The 19,156-nt window shown below is 41.3% G+C and overlaps 1 protein-coding gene across 4 annotated transcripts in view; it reads right to left on the bottom strand.

Annotated features, from left to right (window-relative positions):
* LOC123989543 (protein Shroom3-like) overlaps positions 1-19,156 on the bottom strand; it is a 145,212-nt gene that overhangs the window by 73,768 nt on the left and 52,288 nt on the right. Inside the window, exon 1 of one of the 4 annotated variants that reach the window (XM_046290630.1) lies at positions 8,980-9,219. The exons of 2 other annotated variants lie outside the window; for them this stretch is intronic. Coding sequence is in view for 1 of the 2 variants with exons in the window: in XM_046290628.1 (XP_046146584.1) it covers positions 506-546 (41 nt within the window). In the remaining variant the exon portion in view is untranslated. Of the gene's footprint in view, positions 1-505; positions 568-8,979; positions 9,220-19,156 lie in introns of those variants that run through there. One more of the 4 variants, XM_046290628.1, reaches the window with a different exon arrangement.

Below are 19,156 nucleotides of genomic sequence, written 5' to 3'. Positions count from 1 at the left end.
ATATTAATATAAACAAACATACCATTTTAACATAATCATACAAATATAGCATGCTATATGGGTGGTCCTTCTGTAGCTCAGTTGGTAGAGCATGGCGCTTGTAACGCCAGGGTAGTGGGTTCGATCCCCGGGACCACCCATACGTAGAATGTATGCACACATGACTGTAAGTCGCTTTGGATAAAAGCGTCTGCTAAATGGCATATATTATTATATTATTATATATTATATTAATTATGAATATACCTATTAATTCATTAATTAATCACATTATGAGTTACTATTTCTTATTTTACCATTATGAGTTCTTAAATAATAAATAATAATAAATCAATAATAGGTGACTGATGTATTCAGGCAGCCATTGGCTACAGATGGCCATAGGAAGCTGATGGTTGTGTAATTATGCTTCGGTAAGTAGGCTCGTTATTAGAATCGTTATTAGAATTGAAATGATAAAGTCAAAGTGCCTTAAAAAAACAACAACATGTAACATGTAGCCTACCGGTTTCCGTGTCCAAAAACACTGAAGTCTGGTCCAGTCATTCAACGCGTCATGTTTAATCCTCTCTGTTATTGTGTTATAGTGTTGGAATGGCATCTTGGGAGAAATATGTGCGAGATGGAATCTTGCATCTCCTGTCCAGCTTGTTTATCATCTTGAAGCCGTCTTTGCTTTGCTGACTGTGTAAATAGGAACCATGTCTTTGGCTATGTTAATGTATTTATTTTATTTATGTATTTTATTCAACGTGTATTTAACTTGGCAAGTCAGTTTTAAGAACACATTTTTTATTTACAATGACTGCCTACGTGATAGGTGATAACGTCTGTGGGTTTGTTTGTACGGCGTTACACTTGAAAACACATTGGCAATCAAAGCCTGTTTACCGTTGGTGGCTGGTTGTGGCTGAACGCAATCGTCCGTAAAGGAGGGGGTGTTTATTCTTTGAATGATTGAATAATTGTGTTGCCTCTTGTTGTTGCCACAACTCCGAGGCACCTTTTTCACAACACTTGTATTTGGTTGATATCTGTTTGCCTGTAGCTGAAATACTGCCATACCACTGAAGATGTGCTGAAACACTGCCATACCTCTGAAGATGTGCTGAAATACTGCCATACCACTGAATATACTGCCGTACCACTGAATATACTGCCGTACCACTGAATATACTGCCGTACCACTGAATATACTGCCGTACCACTGAATATACTGCCATACCACTGAATATACTGCCGTACCACTGAATATACTGCCGTACCACTGAATATACTGCCGTACCACTGAAGATGTGCTGAAATACTGCCATACCACTGAATATACTGCCATACCCCTGAAGATGTGCTGAAATACTGCCATACCACTGAATATACTGCCGTACCACTGAATATACTGCCGTACTACTGAATATACTGCCGTACCACTGAATATACTGCCGTACCACTGAATATACTGCCGTACCACTGAATATACTGCCATACCACTGAATATACTGCCGTACCACTGAATATACTGCCGTACCACTGAATATACTGCCATACCACTGAATATACTGCCGTACCACTGAATATACTGCCGTACCACTGAAGATGTGCTGAAATACTGCCATACCACTGAATATACTGCCGTACCACTGAATATACTGCCGTACCACTGAATATACTGCCGTACCACTGAATATACTGCCGTACCACTGAATATACTGCCGTACCACTGAAGATGTGCTGAAATACTGCCATACCCCTGAAGATGTGCTGAAATACTGCCATACCACTGAATATACTGCCATGCCACTGAAGATGAGCTGAAATACTGCAATCCCACTGAATATACTGCCGTACCACTGAATATACTGCCGTACCACTGAATATACTGCCATACCACTGAATATACTGCCATACCACTGAATTTACTGCCGTACCACTGAATATACTGCCATACCACTGAATATACTGCCATACCACCGAAGAGGTGCTGAAATACTGCCGTACCACTGAATATACTGCCGTACCACTGAATATACTGCCATACCACTGATGATGTGCTGAAATACTGCCATACCACTAAAGATGTGTTTAAATACTGCCATATCACTAAAGATGTGTTTAAATACTGCCATATCACTAAAGATGTGCTTTTCTTTGGAACCAAATCAACATTCTCGTGAGCACTAGCAGCACTCATATTTCCGACACATTCTGAGGTAAAGCCACAGAGTAACTGAACCTTATACTGTACTGTTTTTGGTAAAGCCCCTTCTCTCCTCACCAGCATAAAACTGAGGTAAAGCCCTTTTTCTCTTGATCAGCATCTAACTGAGGTAAAGCCCTTTCTCTCCTCACCAGCATCTAACTGAGGTAAACCTGTTCTTTCCTCACCAGCATCTAACTGAGGAAAGCCATTTCTCTCCTCACCAGCATTTAACTGAGGTAAAGCCATTTCTCTCCTCACCAGCATCGAACTGAGGTAAAGCCATTTCTCTCCTCACCAGCATCTAACTGGGGTAAAGCCCTTTCTCTCCTCACCAGCATCTAACTGGAGGTAAAGCCCTTCTCTTCTCACCAGCACCTAACGAAGATAAAGCCCTTTCTTTCCTCACCAGCATCTAAGGTAAAGCTCTTAACTGAGCCACGGCCTGTTCACCCCACTATCATCCAGAAGGCGATTTCAGTATAGGTGCATCAATGCTGGGACCAAGAGAATGAAAACGGCTTCTATCTCAAGGCCATCACACTATTAAACAGCCATCACTAGGTATCCTCCACCCAGTAGCCTGCCCTGAACTTAATCAATGTCATTAGCCGGCTAACACCCGGTTACTCAGCCCTGCACCTTAGAGGCTGCTGCCCTATGTACATAGACATGGAATCACTGGTCACTTTAATAATGGAACACTGGTCACTTTAATAATGGAACACTGGTCACTTTAATAATGGAACACTGGCCACTTAAATAATGGAACACTGGTCACTTTAATAATGGAACACTGGCCACTTAAATAATGGAACACTGGTCACTTTAATAATGGAACACTGGCCACTTAAATAATGGAACACTGGTCACTTTAATAATGGAACACTGGCAACTTAAATAATGGAACACTAGTCACTTTAATAATGGAACACTGGTCACTTAAATAATGGAACACTGGTCACTTTAATAATGGAACACTGGCCACTTAAATAATGGAACACTGGTCACTTTAATAATGTTTACATACTGCTTTACTCATCTCATATGTATATACTGTATTCTATTCTACTGTATTTTAGTCAATGTCACTCCGACATTGCTCTTCCTAATATTTATATATTTCTTAATTCCATTATTTTACTTTGAGATTTGTGTGTATTGTTGTGAAATGTTAGACACTGTTACGCTGTTGGAGCTAGGAACACAAGTATTTTTGCTACACCCACCATAACATCTACTAAATATGTTTATGTGACCAATAAAATTAGATTTCTGGTAGATGTTGTCTAAGACGCTGTTTCCATCTGTTTGAAAACAAAGCCTTTTGATTATTCCTATTTATTTATTTTTAGGATGGAAAAGGGTTTAACGTTTTTTAAATATGACTTAATTTTGCCCCAAAAATTAAGACTCTTAGCTTTTTCATTTGACACACATGCTGACATGCTCCTATGAACTTTACATGTTGGTACTCATGGGTCTTTTAACATGCAAATAGCTTTAGAAATAGTATGTAGATTGATGCTCATAGAGTACATGTATCATTGGCTAAACGTAGCAGGCAAACAAATGATGCCGGGTGTTACTGACATTTAAAACTAATCTCCACACGCCCAGTTCGTTGACATATTCAATGACTTCTCATAATGAATTACAAAGGAATAGAGGCCAAACAAAGTTTTATTTTTTTAACCTTTATTTTACTAGGCAAGTCAGTTAAGAACAAATTCTTATTTTCAATGACGGCCTAGGAACACTGCCTGTTCAGGGGCAGAACAACAGATTTGTACCTTGTCAGCTCGGGGATTCAAACTTGGAACCTTTCGGTTACTAGTCCAACACTCTAACCACTAGGCTACCCTGCCACCCAAAGTGAGGATGAATAGAACACATGACCTGGCCGCATAGTTATGGAACGTTGCTGAGAATAGAATATGTGACTCAACTAAAGTGATCAATTCTGTGTAAGACACACATCAAACACAAAACCAGTTTAACTTGTAACTGAAATGTAACTGGAATGTAACTTAAATGTACCTTAAATGTAACTGAAATGTAACTTAAACGTAACTGGAATGTAGCTTAAATGTACCTGAAATGTAACTTAAATGTACCTTAAATGTAACTGGAATGTAACTTAAATGTACCTTAAATGTAATTTAAATGTACCTGAAATGTAACTTAAATGTACCTTAAATGTAACTGGAATGTAACTGGAATGTAACTGGAATCAAAGAGAAAAGCCATTGCACTGAAATGTTTCTCCCAGACCTGGGTTCAAATAATATTTGAAATAATTTTTTCAAATGCACTTTATCTTGATTGAACTTGCCTGTTGCAATGGTACCAATAGAAAATTTAAAAAACATTGTCCACCTGGCGGCTGGCACAATGGCGCTTAAGTCAGGCAAAAGGAGACACTCAAAGTATTCGAAAGATTTCAAATAGTACTTGAACCCAAACGGGTTCCTCCTCAGCAGGCTGAGAGCCAGAAAGGATTCGGGGGATTAAATCAGCAAACAGTCAAGATTTTTCATTACTCCTATAATACAATCAAATAGAACTGTGACATCACACCAAGTAGCTGGGTAACTGTGACATCACACCAAGTTGCTGGCATAACTTTGGGGAGAGCAGGGCTAATCACACGCACATACTATCATCTGGCCCAGTCCTCAATTACTTCTGGACTGAAGTATACAAAGTATTGGATGATACATTTGAACGCTCACATTCTCAAAATCCAAAACACATACTCCTGGGGAGAAACCCTCATGCACTGAGAGAGTGAGAGTGAGAGAGTGAGAGAGTGAGTGTGAGTGTGAGAGACTGTGAGAGAGAGAGAGAGAGTGTGAGAGACTGTGAGAGAGAGAGAGAGTGTGAGAGAGAGTGAGAGAGTGTGAGAGAGTGTGAGTGTGTGAGAGAGAGAGAGAGAGAGAGTGTGAGAGAGTGAGAGAGAGTGAGAGAGAGAGAGAGATAGAGAGAGAGAGAGAGAGAGAGAGAGTGTGAGAGTGTGAGAGTGAGAGAGAGAGAGAGAGAGAGAGAGAGAGAGAGAGAGAGAGAGAGAGAGAGAGAGAGAGAGAGAGTGAGAGAGAGAGAGAGAGAGTGAGAGAGAGTGTGAGAGAGTGTGAGAGAGAGAGAGAGAGAGTGTGAGAGTGTGTGTGAGAGTGTGAGAGTGTGAGAGAGAGTGTGTGTGAGAGAGTGAGAGAGCGAGAGATAGAGAGAGAGTGAGAGGGAGTGAGATAGAGATAGAGAGTGAGAGTGAGAGAGTGAGATAGAGATAGAGAGTGAGAGAGAGACAGAGAGAGAGACAGAGAGAGAGAGAGACAGAGAGACAGAGAGAGAGAGTGAGAGAGAGACAGAGAGAGAAAGTGAGAGAGAAACAGAGAGAGACAGAGAGAGAGAGAGAGAGAGAGAGACAGAGTGAGAGAGAGAGAGAGAGAGAGAGACAGAGAGAGAGAGAGAGAGAGAGAGAGAGAGAGTGTGAGAGAGAGAGTGTGAGAGTGTGTGTGAGAGTGTGAGAGTGTGAGAGAGAGTGTGTGTGAGAGAGTGAGAGAGCGAGAGATAGAGAGAGAGTGAGAGGGAGTGAGATAGAGATAGAGAGTGAGATAGAGATAGAGAGAGAGAGAGAGAGAGCGACAGAGAGAGAGAGAAAGAGAGAGAGACACAGAGAGAGAGAGACAGAGAGACAGAGAGAGAGAGAGAGAGACATAGAGAGAGAGAGAGAGAGAGACAGAGAGAGAGACAGAGAGAGAAGAGAGAGAGAGAGACAGAGAGAGACAGAGAGAGAGACAGAGAGAGAGAGAGAGAGAGAGAGAGAGAGAGAGAGAGAGAGAGAGAGAGAGAGAGAGAGAGAGAGAGAGAGAGAGAGAGAGAGAGAGACAGAGAGAGACAGAGAGAGACAGTGAGAGAGAGACAGAGAGAGAAAGTGAGAGAGTGAGAGAGTGAGAGAGTGAGAGAGTGAGATTCCTTCAGCTGATGGAATGTAAAAACAGCAGCCAGTGAGATACAGTATGACGACAGAGAGACAACAACTTATCAGAGACAAAAAACTAATGATGCAAATAACTGATACCATTAAAATGTCAGGTCGTTCAAAAGCCTAAAGGATATTGCCTAAAGGATAGTAGTGATGACACCTGCTGGGTAAACCATAATGCAAAAACATTGGCTACATGACGAAGCCTGTTTTACCCTTCCCTCTGTCTCTCTCTCTCCCTCTCCATTTACATTTACATTTAAGTCATTTAGCAGACGCTCTTATCCCCTCTCCTCTCTCCCTCTCTTCTCCTTCTCCATTCTCCTCTCTCCCTCTCTCCTCCCTCCTCTCCCTCTCCTTTCTCTCCCCTCTCCATTCTCCCCTCTCCCCTCTCCATTCTCCCCTCTCCATTCTCCCCTCTCCCCTCTCCCTCCTTAGCATTGACATTCTGATAGCAAGACTCAGCTGGGCCCACAAAGAGGGGTCATTATGGGGCTGGTGTTACGGTCCGTCAGTGCAGCTAGCTACTGGCTGACCCTCCTACTGCACTCAGCAGTGATTAGCCTACACCTCCTGTTCTCAACACAGGCTTACTCAGGACTAGAGGTAAATGAACAGCTCTAAGCTGAATCACACCACAGCTGCCTTGGCCCGAGTCCCAGAGCCCAGCACCCAGCCCCCACAGATCCAGGAATGCCAGCCAGGGTCCTGTAGAAAGCATCTCGGAGTAGGAGTTTCCATCTAGGATGAGCCCCCACCGGACCCTGGTTGGCATTCCTAAAGGTTCTCAGAGGGGCATCAGCCAACCAACATCAGCCAGGAGACTCTAAGAGGCTCCAAACTTTTGGGGAAAGTAATTGCGACCATGTGGGTGGATGTGGATGGTTATGGGCAATTCCACGAGAACAAGAGTAATGCTGAGACTCCGATTTTTTTTGTTCACTTTCAAATGTATGTCAAACTAAAAAACAATGATTGCAAAGTTAAACAAAGTTAAACAAAACATACAATTCTACACATATGTATTACTTTAAACCATTTCTACTGGGACTTGAAGAACAGTGCAGAATGCCGTGTTCGGTAACAGAATGCCGTGTTCGGTAACAGAATGCCGTGTTCGGTAACAGAATGCCGTGTTCGGTAACAGAATGACGTGTTCGGTAACAGAATGACGTGTTCGGTAACAGAATGACGTGTTCGGTAACAGAATGACGTGTTCGGTAACAGAATGACGTGTTCGGTAACAGCATGTCGTGTTCGGTAACAGAATGACGTGTTCGGTAACAGCATGTCGTGTTCGGTAACAGCATGCCGTGTTCGGTAACAGAATGACGTGTTCGGTAACAGAATGACGTGTTCGGTAACAGAATGACGTGTTCGGTAACAGCATGTCGTGTTCGGTAACAGAATGACGTGTTCGGTAACAGCATGTCGTGTTCGGTAACAGCATGCCGTGTTCGGTAACAGAATGACGGCACAAACAGCATGTCGTGTTTGGTAACAGAATGACGTGTTCGGTAACAGAATGACGGGACAAACAGCATGTCGTGTTCGGTAAACAGAATGACGGCACAAACAGCATGTCGTGTTTGGTAACAGAATGACGTGTTCGGTAACAGAATGACGGGACAAACAGCATGTCGTGTTCGGTAACAGAATGACGGCACAAACAGCATGCCGTGTTCGGTAACAGCATGCCGTGTTCGGTAACAGAATGACGTGTTCGGTAACAGAATGACGGCAGAAACAGCATGCCGTGTTCGGTAACAGCATGCCGTGTTCGGTAACAGAATGACGTGTTCGGTAACAGAATGACGTGTTCGGTAACAGAATGACGTGTTCGGTAACAGAATGACGGCAGAAACAGCATGCCGTGTTCGGTAACAGAATGACGTGTTTGGTAACAGAATGACGGCAGAAACAGCATGCCGTGTTCGGTAACAGAATGACAGACCAGACTTTTACCAGGCTGTTGTTCAAGTAAATGTGTTTTGGGAACATTAGTTTCCTCTGTTAGTTATTGATGATGTCTACAGTATCTCACAAGACAGAAAGGCCTGATTCTCTAGGGTTATGGCTAGACGGGATACTATTTATGTCAAATGAAGTGGCGTCGCGGGAGAATGTTAGCATTTCTTTAGCTAGCCCTTTTCCTAACCTTCACCTCATTCTTCTAACCTGCTACGAACATTTAGTTATTTTATATTATCGTCTTACCTCTTCCAGTACTGAATAAAGCAGATCAATGGCAGGCCACGTCACATAAAACACTAAGATATTATCTAAAGGATGATCTATTTCCTGGTTGGAAAACTAGTTACCACAAAAAAATACTGCACCTTCACATTTACATATGGGGACAGAGATTGAATGGTGAACAAAAGCTATTCAAAACAATGTCCCCCAGACAAAAGTATCACGTGACTCAACGTGCAAAGAAAATATAGTTGATCTCAAAAGTTCTCTTTGAAGTGAAGTGGACGGTTGCTCTTTGACTTCAGGCACTTTCTGGAAAGATCTAGGGAAAAAAACACTCTTTTCATCTCACCCCCCCCCAGATCAAACAACCCCAGTTTGGTCCGGATCTAAAATAACTCTAATGCTTCTGTCACCGGTGAAGGATAACCCCTTGTTTCCCTCAGCCTGCTGAGGAAAAACATTGTGACACATGACTATGCTAATTGTGGTGAAACTGATCCTGATCATGAAGGATAATTATAGCCTGAGAGGTTTAAAGAGCTCAGATGCATTTCAGAAGGGTGAGTTAGTCGTGCAGCCGTAGCAGCACAGGTGAGCCGTTTACCTTACTCATCACGGATCAGATATTATCGACAGCAGATGTAACTCTCCAGAGATACAAGACTGAGACAGAACAACACAACTCTGTCGCTGTCCACCCCTCTCCTCCGACACTCCACGACAGTAGTAGCAAATTCCTCAACACACACACACACCTGCTGCACATACAGTACAGCAGTAACTAACTACCTCTCTCTACAACAAAGACGAGAGACTGATTCCACCATGTAGAACTAGGAGAGTCACGTCACACACACACACACACACACACACACACACACACACACACACACACACACACACACACACACACACACACACACACACACACACACACACACACACACACACACACACACACACACACACACACACACACACACACACACACACACACCTCTAGACTGAGAGGCAGTTCAAATTACTGCCCTCCTCCCAACCAATCACATGCTCCGCAGGGCTAAATCGATGGAGCCTATTGGTGCAATGTCTCAGAACAGATTCTACTCGTTGTCGTCCTCCTCCTCCATTTCTGAACACTGAGCACGCAATAAAATATTCAGATTTATACATACGGCGCACGTCGTCCTACATATGCATGTTTCCCCTTATAAGGGAAAGGGGGAGGGGAAAGGGGAAGGGGAAAGGAAGAGGGGAAAGGAGGAGGGGAAAGGGGAAAGGGGGAGGGGAAAGGGAAAGGAGGAGGGAAAGGGGGAGAGGAAAGGGGGAGTGGAAAGGGGGAGTGGAAAGGGGAAGGGGAAAGGAAGAGGGGAAAGGAGGAGGGGAAAGGGGGAAGGGGGAGGGGAAAGGGAAAGGAAGAGGGGAAAGGGAAAGGAGGAGGGTTAACTGCCTTGTTCAGGGGAACAGTGGGTTAACAGCCTTGTTCAGGGGAACAGTGGGTTAACTGCCTTGTTCAGGGGAACAGTGGGTTAACTGCCTTGTTCAGGGGAACTGTGGGTTAACTGCCTTGTTCAGGGGAACAGTGGGTTAACTGCCTTGTTCAGGGGAATAGTGGGTTAACTGCCTTGTTCAGGGGAACAGTGGGTTAACTGCCTTGTTCAGGAGAACAGTGGGTTAAAAGCCTTGTTCAGGGGAACAGTGGGTTAACAGCCTTGTTCAGGAGAACAGTGGGTTAACAGCCTTGTTCAGGGGAACAGTGGGTTAACTGCCTTGTTCAGGAGAACAGTGGGTTAACTGCCTTGTTCAGGGGAACAGTGGGTTAACTGCCTTGCTCAGGGGAACAGTGGGTTAACTGCCTTGTTCAGGGGAACAGTGGGTTAACTGCCTTGTTCAGGGGAACAGTGGGTTAACTGCCTTGTTCAGGGGAACAGTGGGTTAACTGCCTTGCTCAGGGGAACAGTGGGTTAACTGCCTTGCTCAGGGGAACAGTGGGTTAACTGCCTTGCTCAGGGGAACAGTGGGTTAACTGTATGCGTGTGAACAAGCATTATGATTCATGCCCATCAGTCACCTTTTTACCGTGACAATAACACCCTTAATTGCTTGGAATTAGGCTAAGACAGTAGGCTATCGAAAGGAAATAGCAATAGTGAACTTTATCAAATGACTTTGGAGGTGTTGGATGTTGTCTTTTGCAAATGACATTTGCTAAAAGACAAAAACAATTCCACATTGTTGTGGACCTGTAAACAAATCATTTGAGTTCAAATAATGGTTTGCATTAATTTTTTTCGCCCCAAAACCTAAATATGCTGCCCTGCGAATTCTGAAACAATGTCTACTCAAATATATATATATATAATAAACTACAGTAACACTTCAATGCAAAATATCAACTGTCTGTTCACCTGTTAAATTGTTCTTTATGTTATAAAGAAGACTCTCCTCTGGCTTCTCACTGCTACTGCAGCACCAGCCAGGGAATTCTGTCTAATAGGTGTTAAATCAAAGACTCCATAGACTGACAGGCTTTAACAATATGTCTAAATTAGAAGGGCAGTGGCAGAGGATGGGAGGAAGTTAGGGCATAAAAAACAAAAGATGGGCGGGACCAAGAGAGCGAGGGAAGTGAGAGAAGATCCCAAAATCAACCATTAAGTCCTACACCCCATGCACGTGTGCAGATCTGAGAGGATTTGGTTTGTGTAAAGAAACATGGTGAATGACACTTAGATAACTAATATCTATCTATCTATCTATCTATCTATCTATCTATCTGCCCATCTGCCCATCTGCCCATCTGCCCATCTGCCCATCTGCCCATCTATCTATCTATCTATCTATCTATCTATCTATCTATCTATCTATCTATCTATCTATCTATCTATCTATCTATCTATCTATCTATCTATCTATCTGCCCATCTATCTATCTATCTGCCCATCTATCTATCTATCTATCTATCTATCTATCTATCTATCTATCTATCTATCTATCTATCTATCTATCTATCTATCTATCTATCTATCTATCTATCTATCTATCTATCTATCTATCTATCTATCTATCTATCTATCTATCTATCTATCTATCTATCTATCTATCTATCTATCTATCTATCTATCTATCTATCTATCTATCTATCTATCTATCTATCTATCTATCTATCTATCTATCTATCTATCTATCTATCTATCTATCTATCTATCTATCTATCTATCTATCTATCTATCTATCCCATCTATCTATCTGCCCATCTATCTATCTATCTATCTATCTATCTATCTATCTATCTATCTATCTATCTATCTATCTATCTATCTATCTATCTATCTATCTATCTATCTATCTATCTATCTGCCCATCTATCTGCCCATCTATCTGCCCATCTATCTATCTATCTATCTATCTGCCCATCTATCTATCTATCTATCTATCTATCTATCTATCTATCTATCTATCTATCTATCTATCTATCTATCTATCTATCTATCTATCTATCTATCTATCTATCTATCTATCTATCTATCTATCTATCTATCTATCTATCTATCTATCTATCTATCTATCTATCTATCTATCTATCTATCTATCTATCTATCTATCTATCTATCTATCTATCTATCTATCTATCTATCTATCTATCTATCTATCTATCTATCTGCCCATCTATCTATCTATCTGCCCATCTATCTATCTATCTGCCTATCTATCTATCTATCTATCTATCTATCTATCTGCCCATCTATCTGCCCATCTATCTGCCCATCTATCTATCTATCTATCTATCTGCCCATCTATCTGCCCATCTATCTGCCCATCTATCTGCCCATCTATCTATCTATCTATCTATCTATCTATCTATCTATCTATCTATCTATCTATCTATCTATCTATCTATCTATCTATCTATCTATCTATCTATCTATCTATCTATCTATCTATCTATCTATCTATCTATCTCTACTCTGCCCATGTGAATCACACACATCGTCACAGAATCAACACAGCATGAGATCATATAACCTTTAGCTTGTTAAATCATTGTTCAGGTGTGATCACAGGTAACTGATCAGAGAGCTGTTTGGATCTACAGGTGTGACGTAGTCATGACTACTGAAAGGTGAAGCAGGTCTCAAACACACGTCACGTCATGTCTTTTGTTTAAGCTGAAACTGAAGAGCCGGGCAGCACCTGTCTGCACCATTCTGCACCTGGCCCCAAAACTAACAGCATCTCACACAAACACACACACAATGATAGCCCAATAAACACATATCAGGAAGTGACTTGAGTAGCGTGAGGTGTATTCATGAATGCCAAGGGAAGTCAGGCTTCCTCCCAATAATAAAATAATTTCTCTTTCATCTCTCTGTGTTTGATCACTTTCCTTCATTTCACAAGAGGCTGAATGTATCTCTACCGGAGAAAAGCATCTGAGGGAGCGAAACAGCGCCCCCTCTGTCTCAATATGTGTAGGACATCTATCTGATGCTGTCTGGTCCTAAAGAGAATGACATTGTTGCCGCCCGTAGCATTGAATGCAAGGAAAGCCGGCAAGCATTTGACTTTCCTTGATAAAACATTTTTTTTTATAATAATAGTTTAGCTCAATGCTGATTGGCTGAGTGAGTGAAAAAAGTGTGAAAAGTATCAAGGGAAGCCCGTCTGGATTTGTCTTCACATAAAGAAAGGGTCATATACAGCGATAGGGATTTGGACTTGTGGTTTTACTTCATTCTCTGTACTGGCCAATGATTATAACGGTGATTCTGATCCAATCATAAATTCAGACATTGTGCCTCTGGCCTGAGAAGTAGAAAATAACATGGCTATATACAGGGAGTAGAAAATAACATGGCTATATACAGGGAGTAGAAAATAACATGGCTATATACAGGGAGTAGAAAATAACATGGCTATATACAGGGAGTAGAAAATAACATGGCTATATACAGGGAGTAGAAAATAACATGGCTATATACAGGAAGTAGAAAATAACATGGCTATATACAGGGAGTAGAAAATAACATGGCTATATACAGGAAGTAGAAAATAACATGGCTATATACAGGAAGTAGAAAGTAACATGGCTATATACAGGAAGTAGAGAATAACATGGCTATATACAGGGAGTACCAGTATCGAGTCGAGGAATTGAGGTAGGGGGAAACTCATCTCCTCCACAACCAGTGTGTGGCACCCCCTTGGGTGATGCATGGCAACCATTTTGTGCCAGAACACTCACCACACATCAGCTAGAATGGTGGAGAGGTGAGGACGGATATATGCCAATTATGAATATTGGGTATGATTAGATGGCCAATATGGAATGGGGTTAGGTTGGTAATTTAGCCAGGACTGCTGCCAGGACATTTATCCAGAACTGCTGCTACTCTCTGTTTATCATATATGCATAGTCACTAACCATATCTACATGTACAGGCGTGGCCAAAGGTTTTGAGAATGACACAAATATTAATTTTCACAAAGTCTACTGCCTCAGTTCGTATGATGGCAATTTGCATATACTCCAGAATGTTATAAAGAGTGATCAGATGAATTGAAATGAATTGTGAAGTCCCCCTCTGCCATTCAAATAAACTGAATTCCAAAAAACTATTTCTAATGCATTTCAGCCCTGCCACAAAAGGACCATCTGACATTATGTCAGTGATTCTCTAGATAACACAGGTGTGAGTGTTGACGAGGACAAGGCTGGAGATCACTCTGTCATGCTAATTGAGTTCGAATAACAGGTTGGAAGCTTCAAAAGGAGGGTGGTGCATGAATCATTGTTCTTCCTCTGTCAACCATGGTTACCTGCAGGGAAACACGTGCCGTCATCATTGCTTTGCACAAAAAGGGCTTCACAGGCAAGGATATTGCTGCCAGTAAGATTGCACCTAAATCAACCATTTATCAGATCATCAAGAACTTCAAGAACAGCGGTTCAACTGTTGTAAAGAAGGCTTCAGGGCGCCCAAGAAAGTCCTGCAAGCGCCAGGACCGTCTCCTGAAGTTGATTCAGCTGCGGGATCGGGGCACCACCAGTACAGAGCTTGCTCAGGAATGGCAGCAGGCAGGTGTGAGTGCATCTGCACGCACAGTGAGGCGAAGACTTTTGGAGGATGGCCTGGTGTCAAGAAGGGCAGCAAAGAAGCCACTTCTCACTTCTTCTCACTCCAGGAAAAGCATCAGGGACAGACTGATATTCTGCAAAAGGTACAGGGATTGGACTGCTGAGGACTGGGGTAAAGTCATTTTCTCTAATGAATCCACTTTCTGATTGTTTGGGGCATCTGGAAAAAAGCTTGTCCGGAGAAGACAAGGTGAGCGCTACCATCAGTCCTGTGTCATGCCAAAGGTAAAGCATCCTGAGACCATTTATGTGTGGGGTTGCTTCTCAGCCAAGGGAGTGGGCTCACTCACAATTTTGTCTAAGAACACAGCCATGAATAAAGAATGGTACCAACACATTCTCCGAGAGCAACTTCTCCCAACCCTCCAGGAACAGTTTGGTGACGAACAATACCTTTTCCAGCATGATGGAGCACCTTGCCATAAGGCAAACGTGATAACTAAGTGGCTCGGGGAACAAAACATAGATATTTTGGGTCCACGGCCAGGAAACTCCCCAGACCTTAATCCCATTGAGAGCTTTTGGTCAATCCTCAAGAGGTGGGTGGACAAAGATAAACCCACAAATTCTGACAAACTCCAAGCATTGATTATGTAAGAATGGGATGCCATCAGTCAGGATGTGGCACAGAAGTTAATTGACAGCATGCCAGGACGGATTGCAGAGGTCTTGAAAAAGAAGGGTCAACACAAATATTGACTCTTTGCATCAACTTCATATAATTGTCAATAAAAGCCTTTGGCATTTATGAAATGCTTGTAATTATACTTCAGATTTCCATAGTAACATCTGACATAAATATCTAAAGACACTGAGGCAGCAGACTTTGTGCAAATTAATATTTGTCTACCTCAATCAGCCCGACTAACTAGTGCCAGTATATAGCCTCTCTACTGTATATAGCCTCTCTACTGTATATAGCCTCTCTACTGTATATAGTCTCTCTACTGTATATAGCCTCTCTACTGTATATAGCCTCTCTACTGTATATAGCCTCTACTGTATATAGCCTCTCTACTGTATATAGCCTCTATACTGTATATAGCCTCTATACTGCTACTGTATATATATAGCCTCTCTACTGTATATAGCCTCTCTACTGTATATAGCCTCTCTACTGTATATAGCCTCTCTACTGTATATAGCCTCTCTACTGTATATAGCCTCTCTACTGTATATAGCCTCGCTACTGTATATAGCCTCTATACTGTATATAGCCTCTATACTGTATATAGCCTCTATACTGTATATAGCCTCTCTACTGTATATAGTCTCACTAGTGTATATAGCCTCACTACTGTATATAGCCTCTCTACTGTATATAGCCTCACTAGTGTATATAGCCTCTCTACTGTATATAGCCTCTCTACTGTATATAGCCTCTCTACTGTATATAGCCTTTCTACTGTATATAGCCTTACTACTGTATATAGCCTCACTACTGTATATAGTCTCTCTACTGTATATAACCGCTCTACTGTATATAACCTCTCTACTGTATATAGCCTCTCTACTGTATATAGCCTCTCTACTGTATATAACCTCTCTACTGTATATAACCTCTCTACTGTATATAGCATCTCTACTGTATATAGCCTCTCTACTGTATATAACCTCTCTACTGTATATAACCTCTCTACTGTATATAGCCTCTCTACTGTATATAGCCTCTCTACTGTATATAGCCTCTCTACTGTATATAGCCTCACTAGTGTATATAGCCTCTCTACTGTATATAGCCTCTCCACTGTATATAGCCTCTCTACTGTATATAACCTCTCTACTGTATATAGCCTCTCTACTGTATATAGCCTCTCTACTGTATATAGCCTCTACTGTATATAGCCTCTCTGCTGTATATAGCCTCTCTGCTATATATAGGCTCACTAGTGTATATAGCCTCTACTGTATATAGCCTCTACTGTATATAGCCTCTCTACTGTACATAGCCTCTCTACTGTATATAGCCTCACTACTGTATATAGCCTCTCTAGTGTATATAGCCTCTCTAGTGTATATAGCCTCTCTACTGTATATAGCCTCTACTGTATATAGCCTCACTACTGTATATAGTCTCTCTACTGTATATAGTCTCTCTACTGTATATAACCTCTCTACTGTATATAACTTCTCTACTGTATATAGCCTCTCTACTGTATATAACCTCTCTACTGTATATAACCTCTCTACTGTATATAGCCTCTCTACTGTATATAGCCTCTCTACTGTATATAACCTCTCTACTGTATATAACCTCTCTACTGTATATAACCTCTCTACTGTATATAGCCTCTCTACTGTATATAGCCTCTCTACTGTATATAGCCTCTCTACTGTATATAGCCTCTCTACTGTATATAGCCTCTCTACTGTATATAGCCTCTCTACTGTATATAGCCTCTCTACTGTATATAGCCTCTACTGTATATAGCCTCTCTACTGTATATAGCCTCTCTACTGTATATAACCTCTCTACTGTATATAGCCTCTACTGTATATAACCTCTACTGTATATAGCCTCTCTACTGTATATAACCTCTCTACTGTATATAACCTCTCTACTGTATATAACCTGTAACCTATACTGTATATAACCTCTCTACTGTATATAACCTCTCTACTGTATATAACCTCTCTACTGTATATAGCCTCTCTACTGTATATAGCCTCTCTACTGTATATAGCCTCTCTACTGTATATAACCTCTCTACTGTATATAGCCTCTCTACTGTATATAGCCTCTCTACTGTATATAGCCTCTCTACTGTATATAACCTCTCTACTGTATATAACCTCTCTACTGTATATAACCTCTCTACTGTATATAACCTCTACTGTATATAGCCTCTCTACTGTATATAGCCTCTCTACTGTATATAGCCTCTCTACTGTATATAACCTCTCTACTGTATATAGCCTCTCTACTGTATATAACCTCTCTACTGTATATAACCTCTCTACTGTATATAACCTCTCTACTGTATATAGCCTCTCTACTGTATATAGCCTCTACTGTATATAACCTCTCTACTGTTATTTTTCACTGTCTTTTTACTGTTTTATTTCTTCACTTACCTATAAAATAAAGGATGTAAAATCAAAGGTCAGGGTGATGTAAAATCAAAGGTCAGGGTGATGTAATCAAAGGTCAGGGTGACATAATCAAAGGTCAGGGTGATGTATAATCAAAGGTCAGGGTGATGTATAATCAAAGGTCAGGGTGATGTAATCAAAGGTCAGGGTGATGTATAATCAAAGGTCAGGGTGATGTATAATCAAAGGTCAGGGTGATGTATAATCAAAGGTCAGGGTGATGTAATCAAAGGTCAGGGTGATGTAATCAAAGGTCAGGGTGATGTATAATCAAAGGTCAGGGTGATGTATAATCAAAGGTCAGGGTGATGTATAATCAAAGGTCAGGGTGATGTATAATCAAAGGTCAGGGATGATAATCAAAGGTCATAATCAAAGGTCAGGGTGATGTATAATCAAAGGTCAGGGTGATCAAAGGTCAGGGTGATGTAAATCAAAGGTCAGGGTCAAAGGTCAGGGTGATGTATAATCAAAGGTCAGGGTGATGTATAATCAAAGGTCAGGGTGATGTATAATCAAAGGTCAGGGTGATGTATAATCAAAGGTCAGGGTGATGTATAATCAAAGGTCAGGGAAATTGCAGGCAAAGAGGCTTTTGATCACAAACGGATTATCATTGAAAATGTTTCACTAAAAACAAATGTTTTTTAATTAATTTACAATTCATTTGTTATCAAATTTCCAAATAATTTATTCACTAATTTGTTGTTGCTCTCAAAACTTTGGGGTTTATTTTTTACTTTAAATATAATTATTTTTGTTTGCAATACTATTCATTTTGTTCTCAGCTTCAGAAGTTCGGCTTGATATTAATTGCACAAAAGTAACTCAATATAATATTATATCATTAAATTAAATTAAAAATCAATTAAAAAGAACACTGCTCAGCCATATGTGACACCAACAAGAAAATAATTATGTTGTTCAAACATGATATCATTTTCTATGTGCTTTGGCTAAGATTGCTAACTAACGAAGCCATGTACAGACAGTATCATTCAAGTCTCAGATAGAACATGTACCCGCTACTCTACGAGTACAGAGAATCACAAACCCTTTCTACTGTAACAGTGGGCTGGGATTTCACAAAATCTGGACTGGCAAACTGACTAGCATTAGCATGAGCTAACAAGTCACATTGAAAGTGGTTAATGTTGTCCCGACCAGCACCACTTGCAGCATACAGTGGAGATTCTGATCATGTTACAGTGTATTCTGAACATCCAGTCCAGTCCAGTCCGGTCTAGTCCGGTCCGGTCCAGTCAATCCAGTCCAGTCTGGTCCAGTCCAGTCCAGTCCAGAGCTACACTCGTAAAAATAAAAGTTATATCTAGAACCTAAAAGGGTTCTTCGACTGTCCCCATAGGAGAACCCTTTTTGGTTCCAGGTAATACCCTTTTTGTTAGAACCTTATTGGGTTCCGTGTAGAACCTTTTCCTCAGAGGGTTCTATGTGAAACCCAAATGTGTGTTCTACCTGGAAACAAAAAAGGTGGTCTACCTGGAACCAATAAGGGTTCTCCGACGGGGACAGCAGAACCCTTTTG

This window comes from Oncorhynchus gorbuscha, linkage group LG11, assembly GCF_021184085.1.
Source record: "Oncorhynchus gorbuscha isolate QuinsamMale2020 ecotype Even-year linkage group LG11, OgorEven_v1.0, whole genome shotgun sequence".
NCBI lineage: Eukaryota > Metazoa > Chordata > Actinopteri > Salmoniformes > Salmonidae > Oncorhynchus > Oncorhynchus gorbuscha.
The sequence above is the reverse complement of the archived record's forward strand: the minus strand, read 5'-3'. Positions and strand labels throughout refer to the sequence as shown.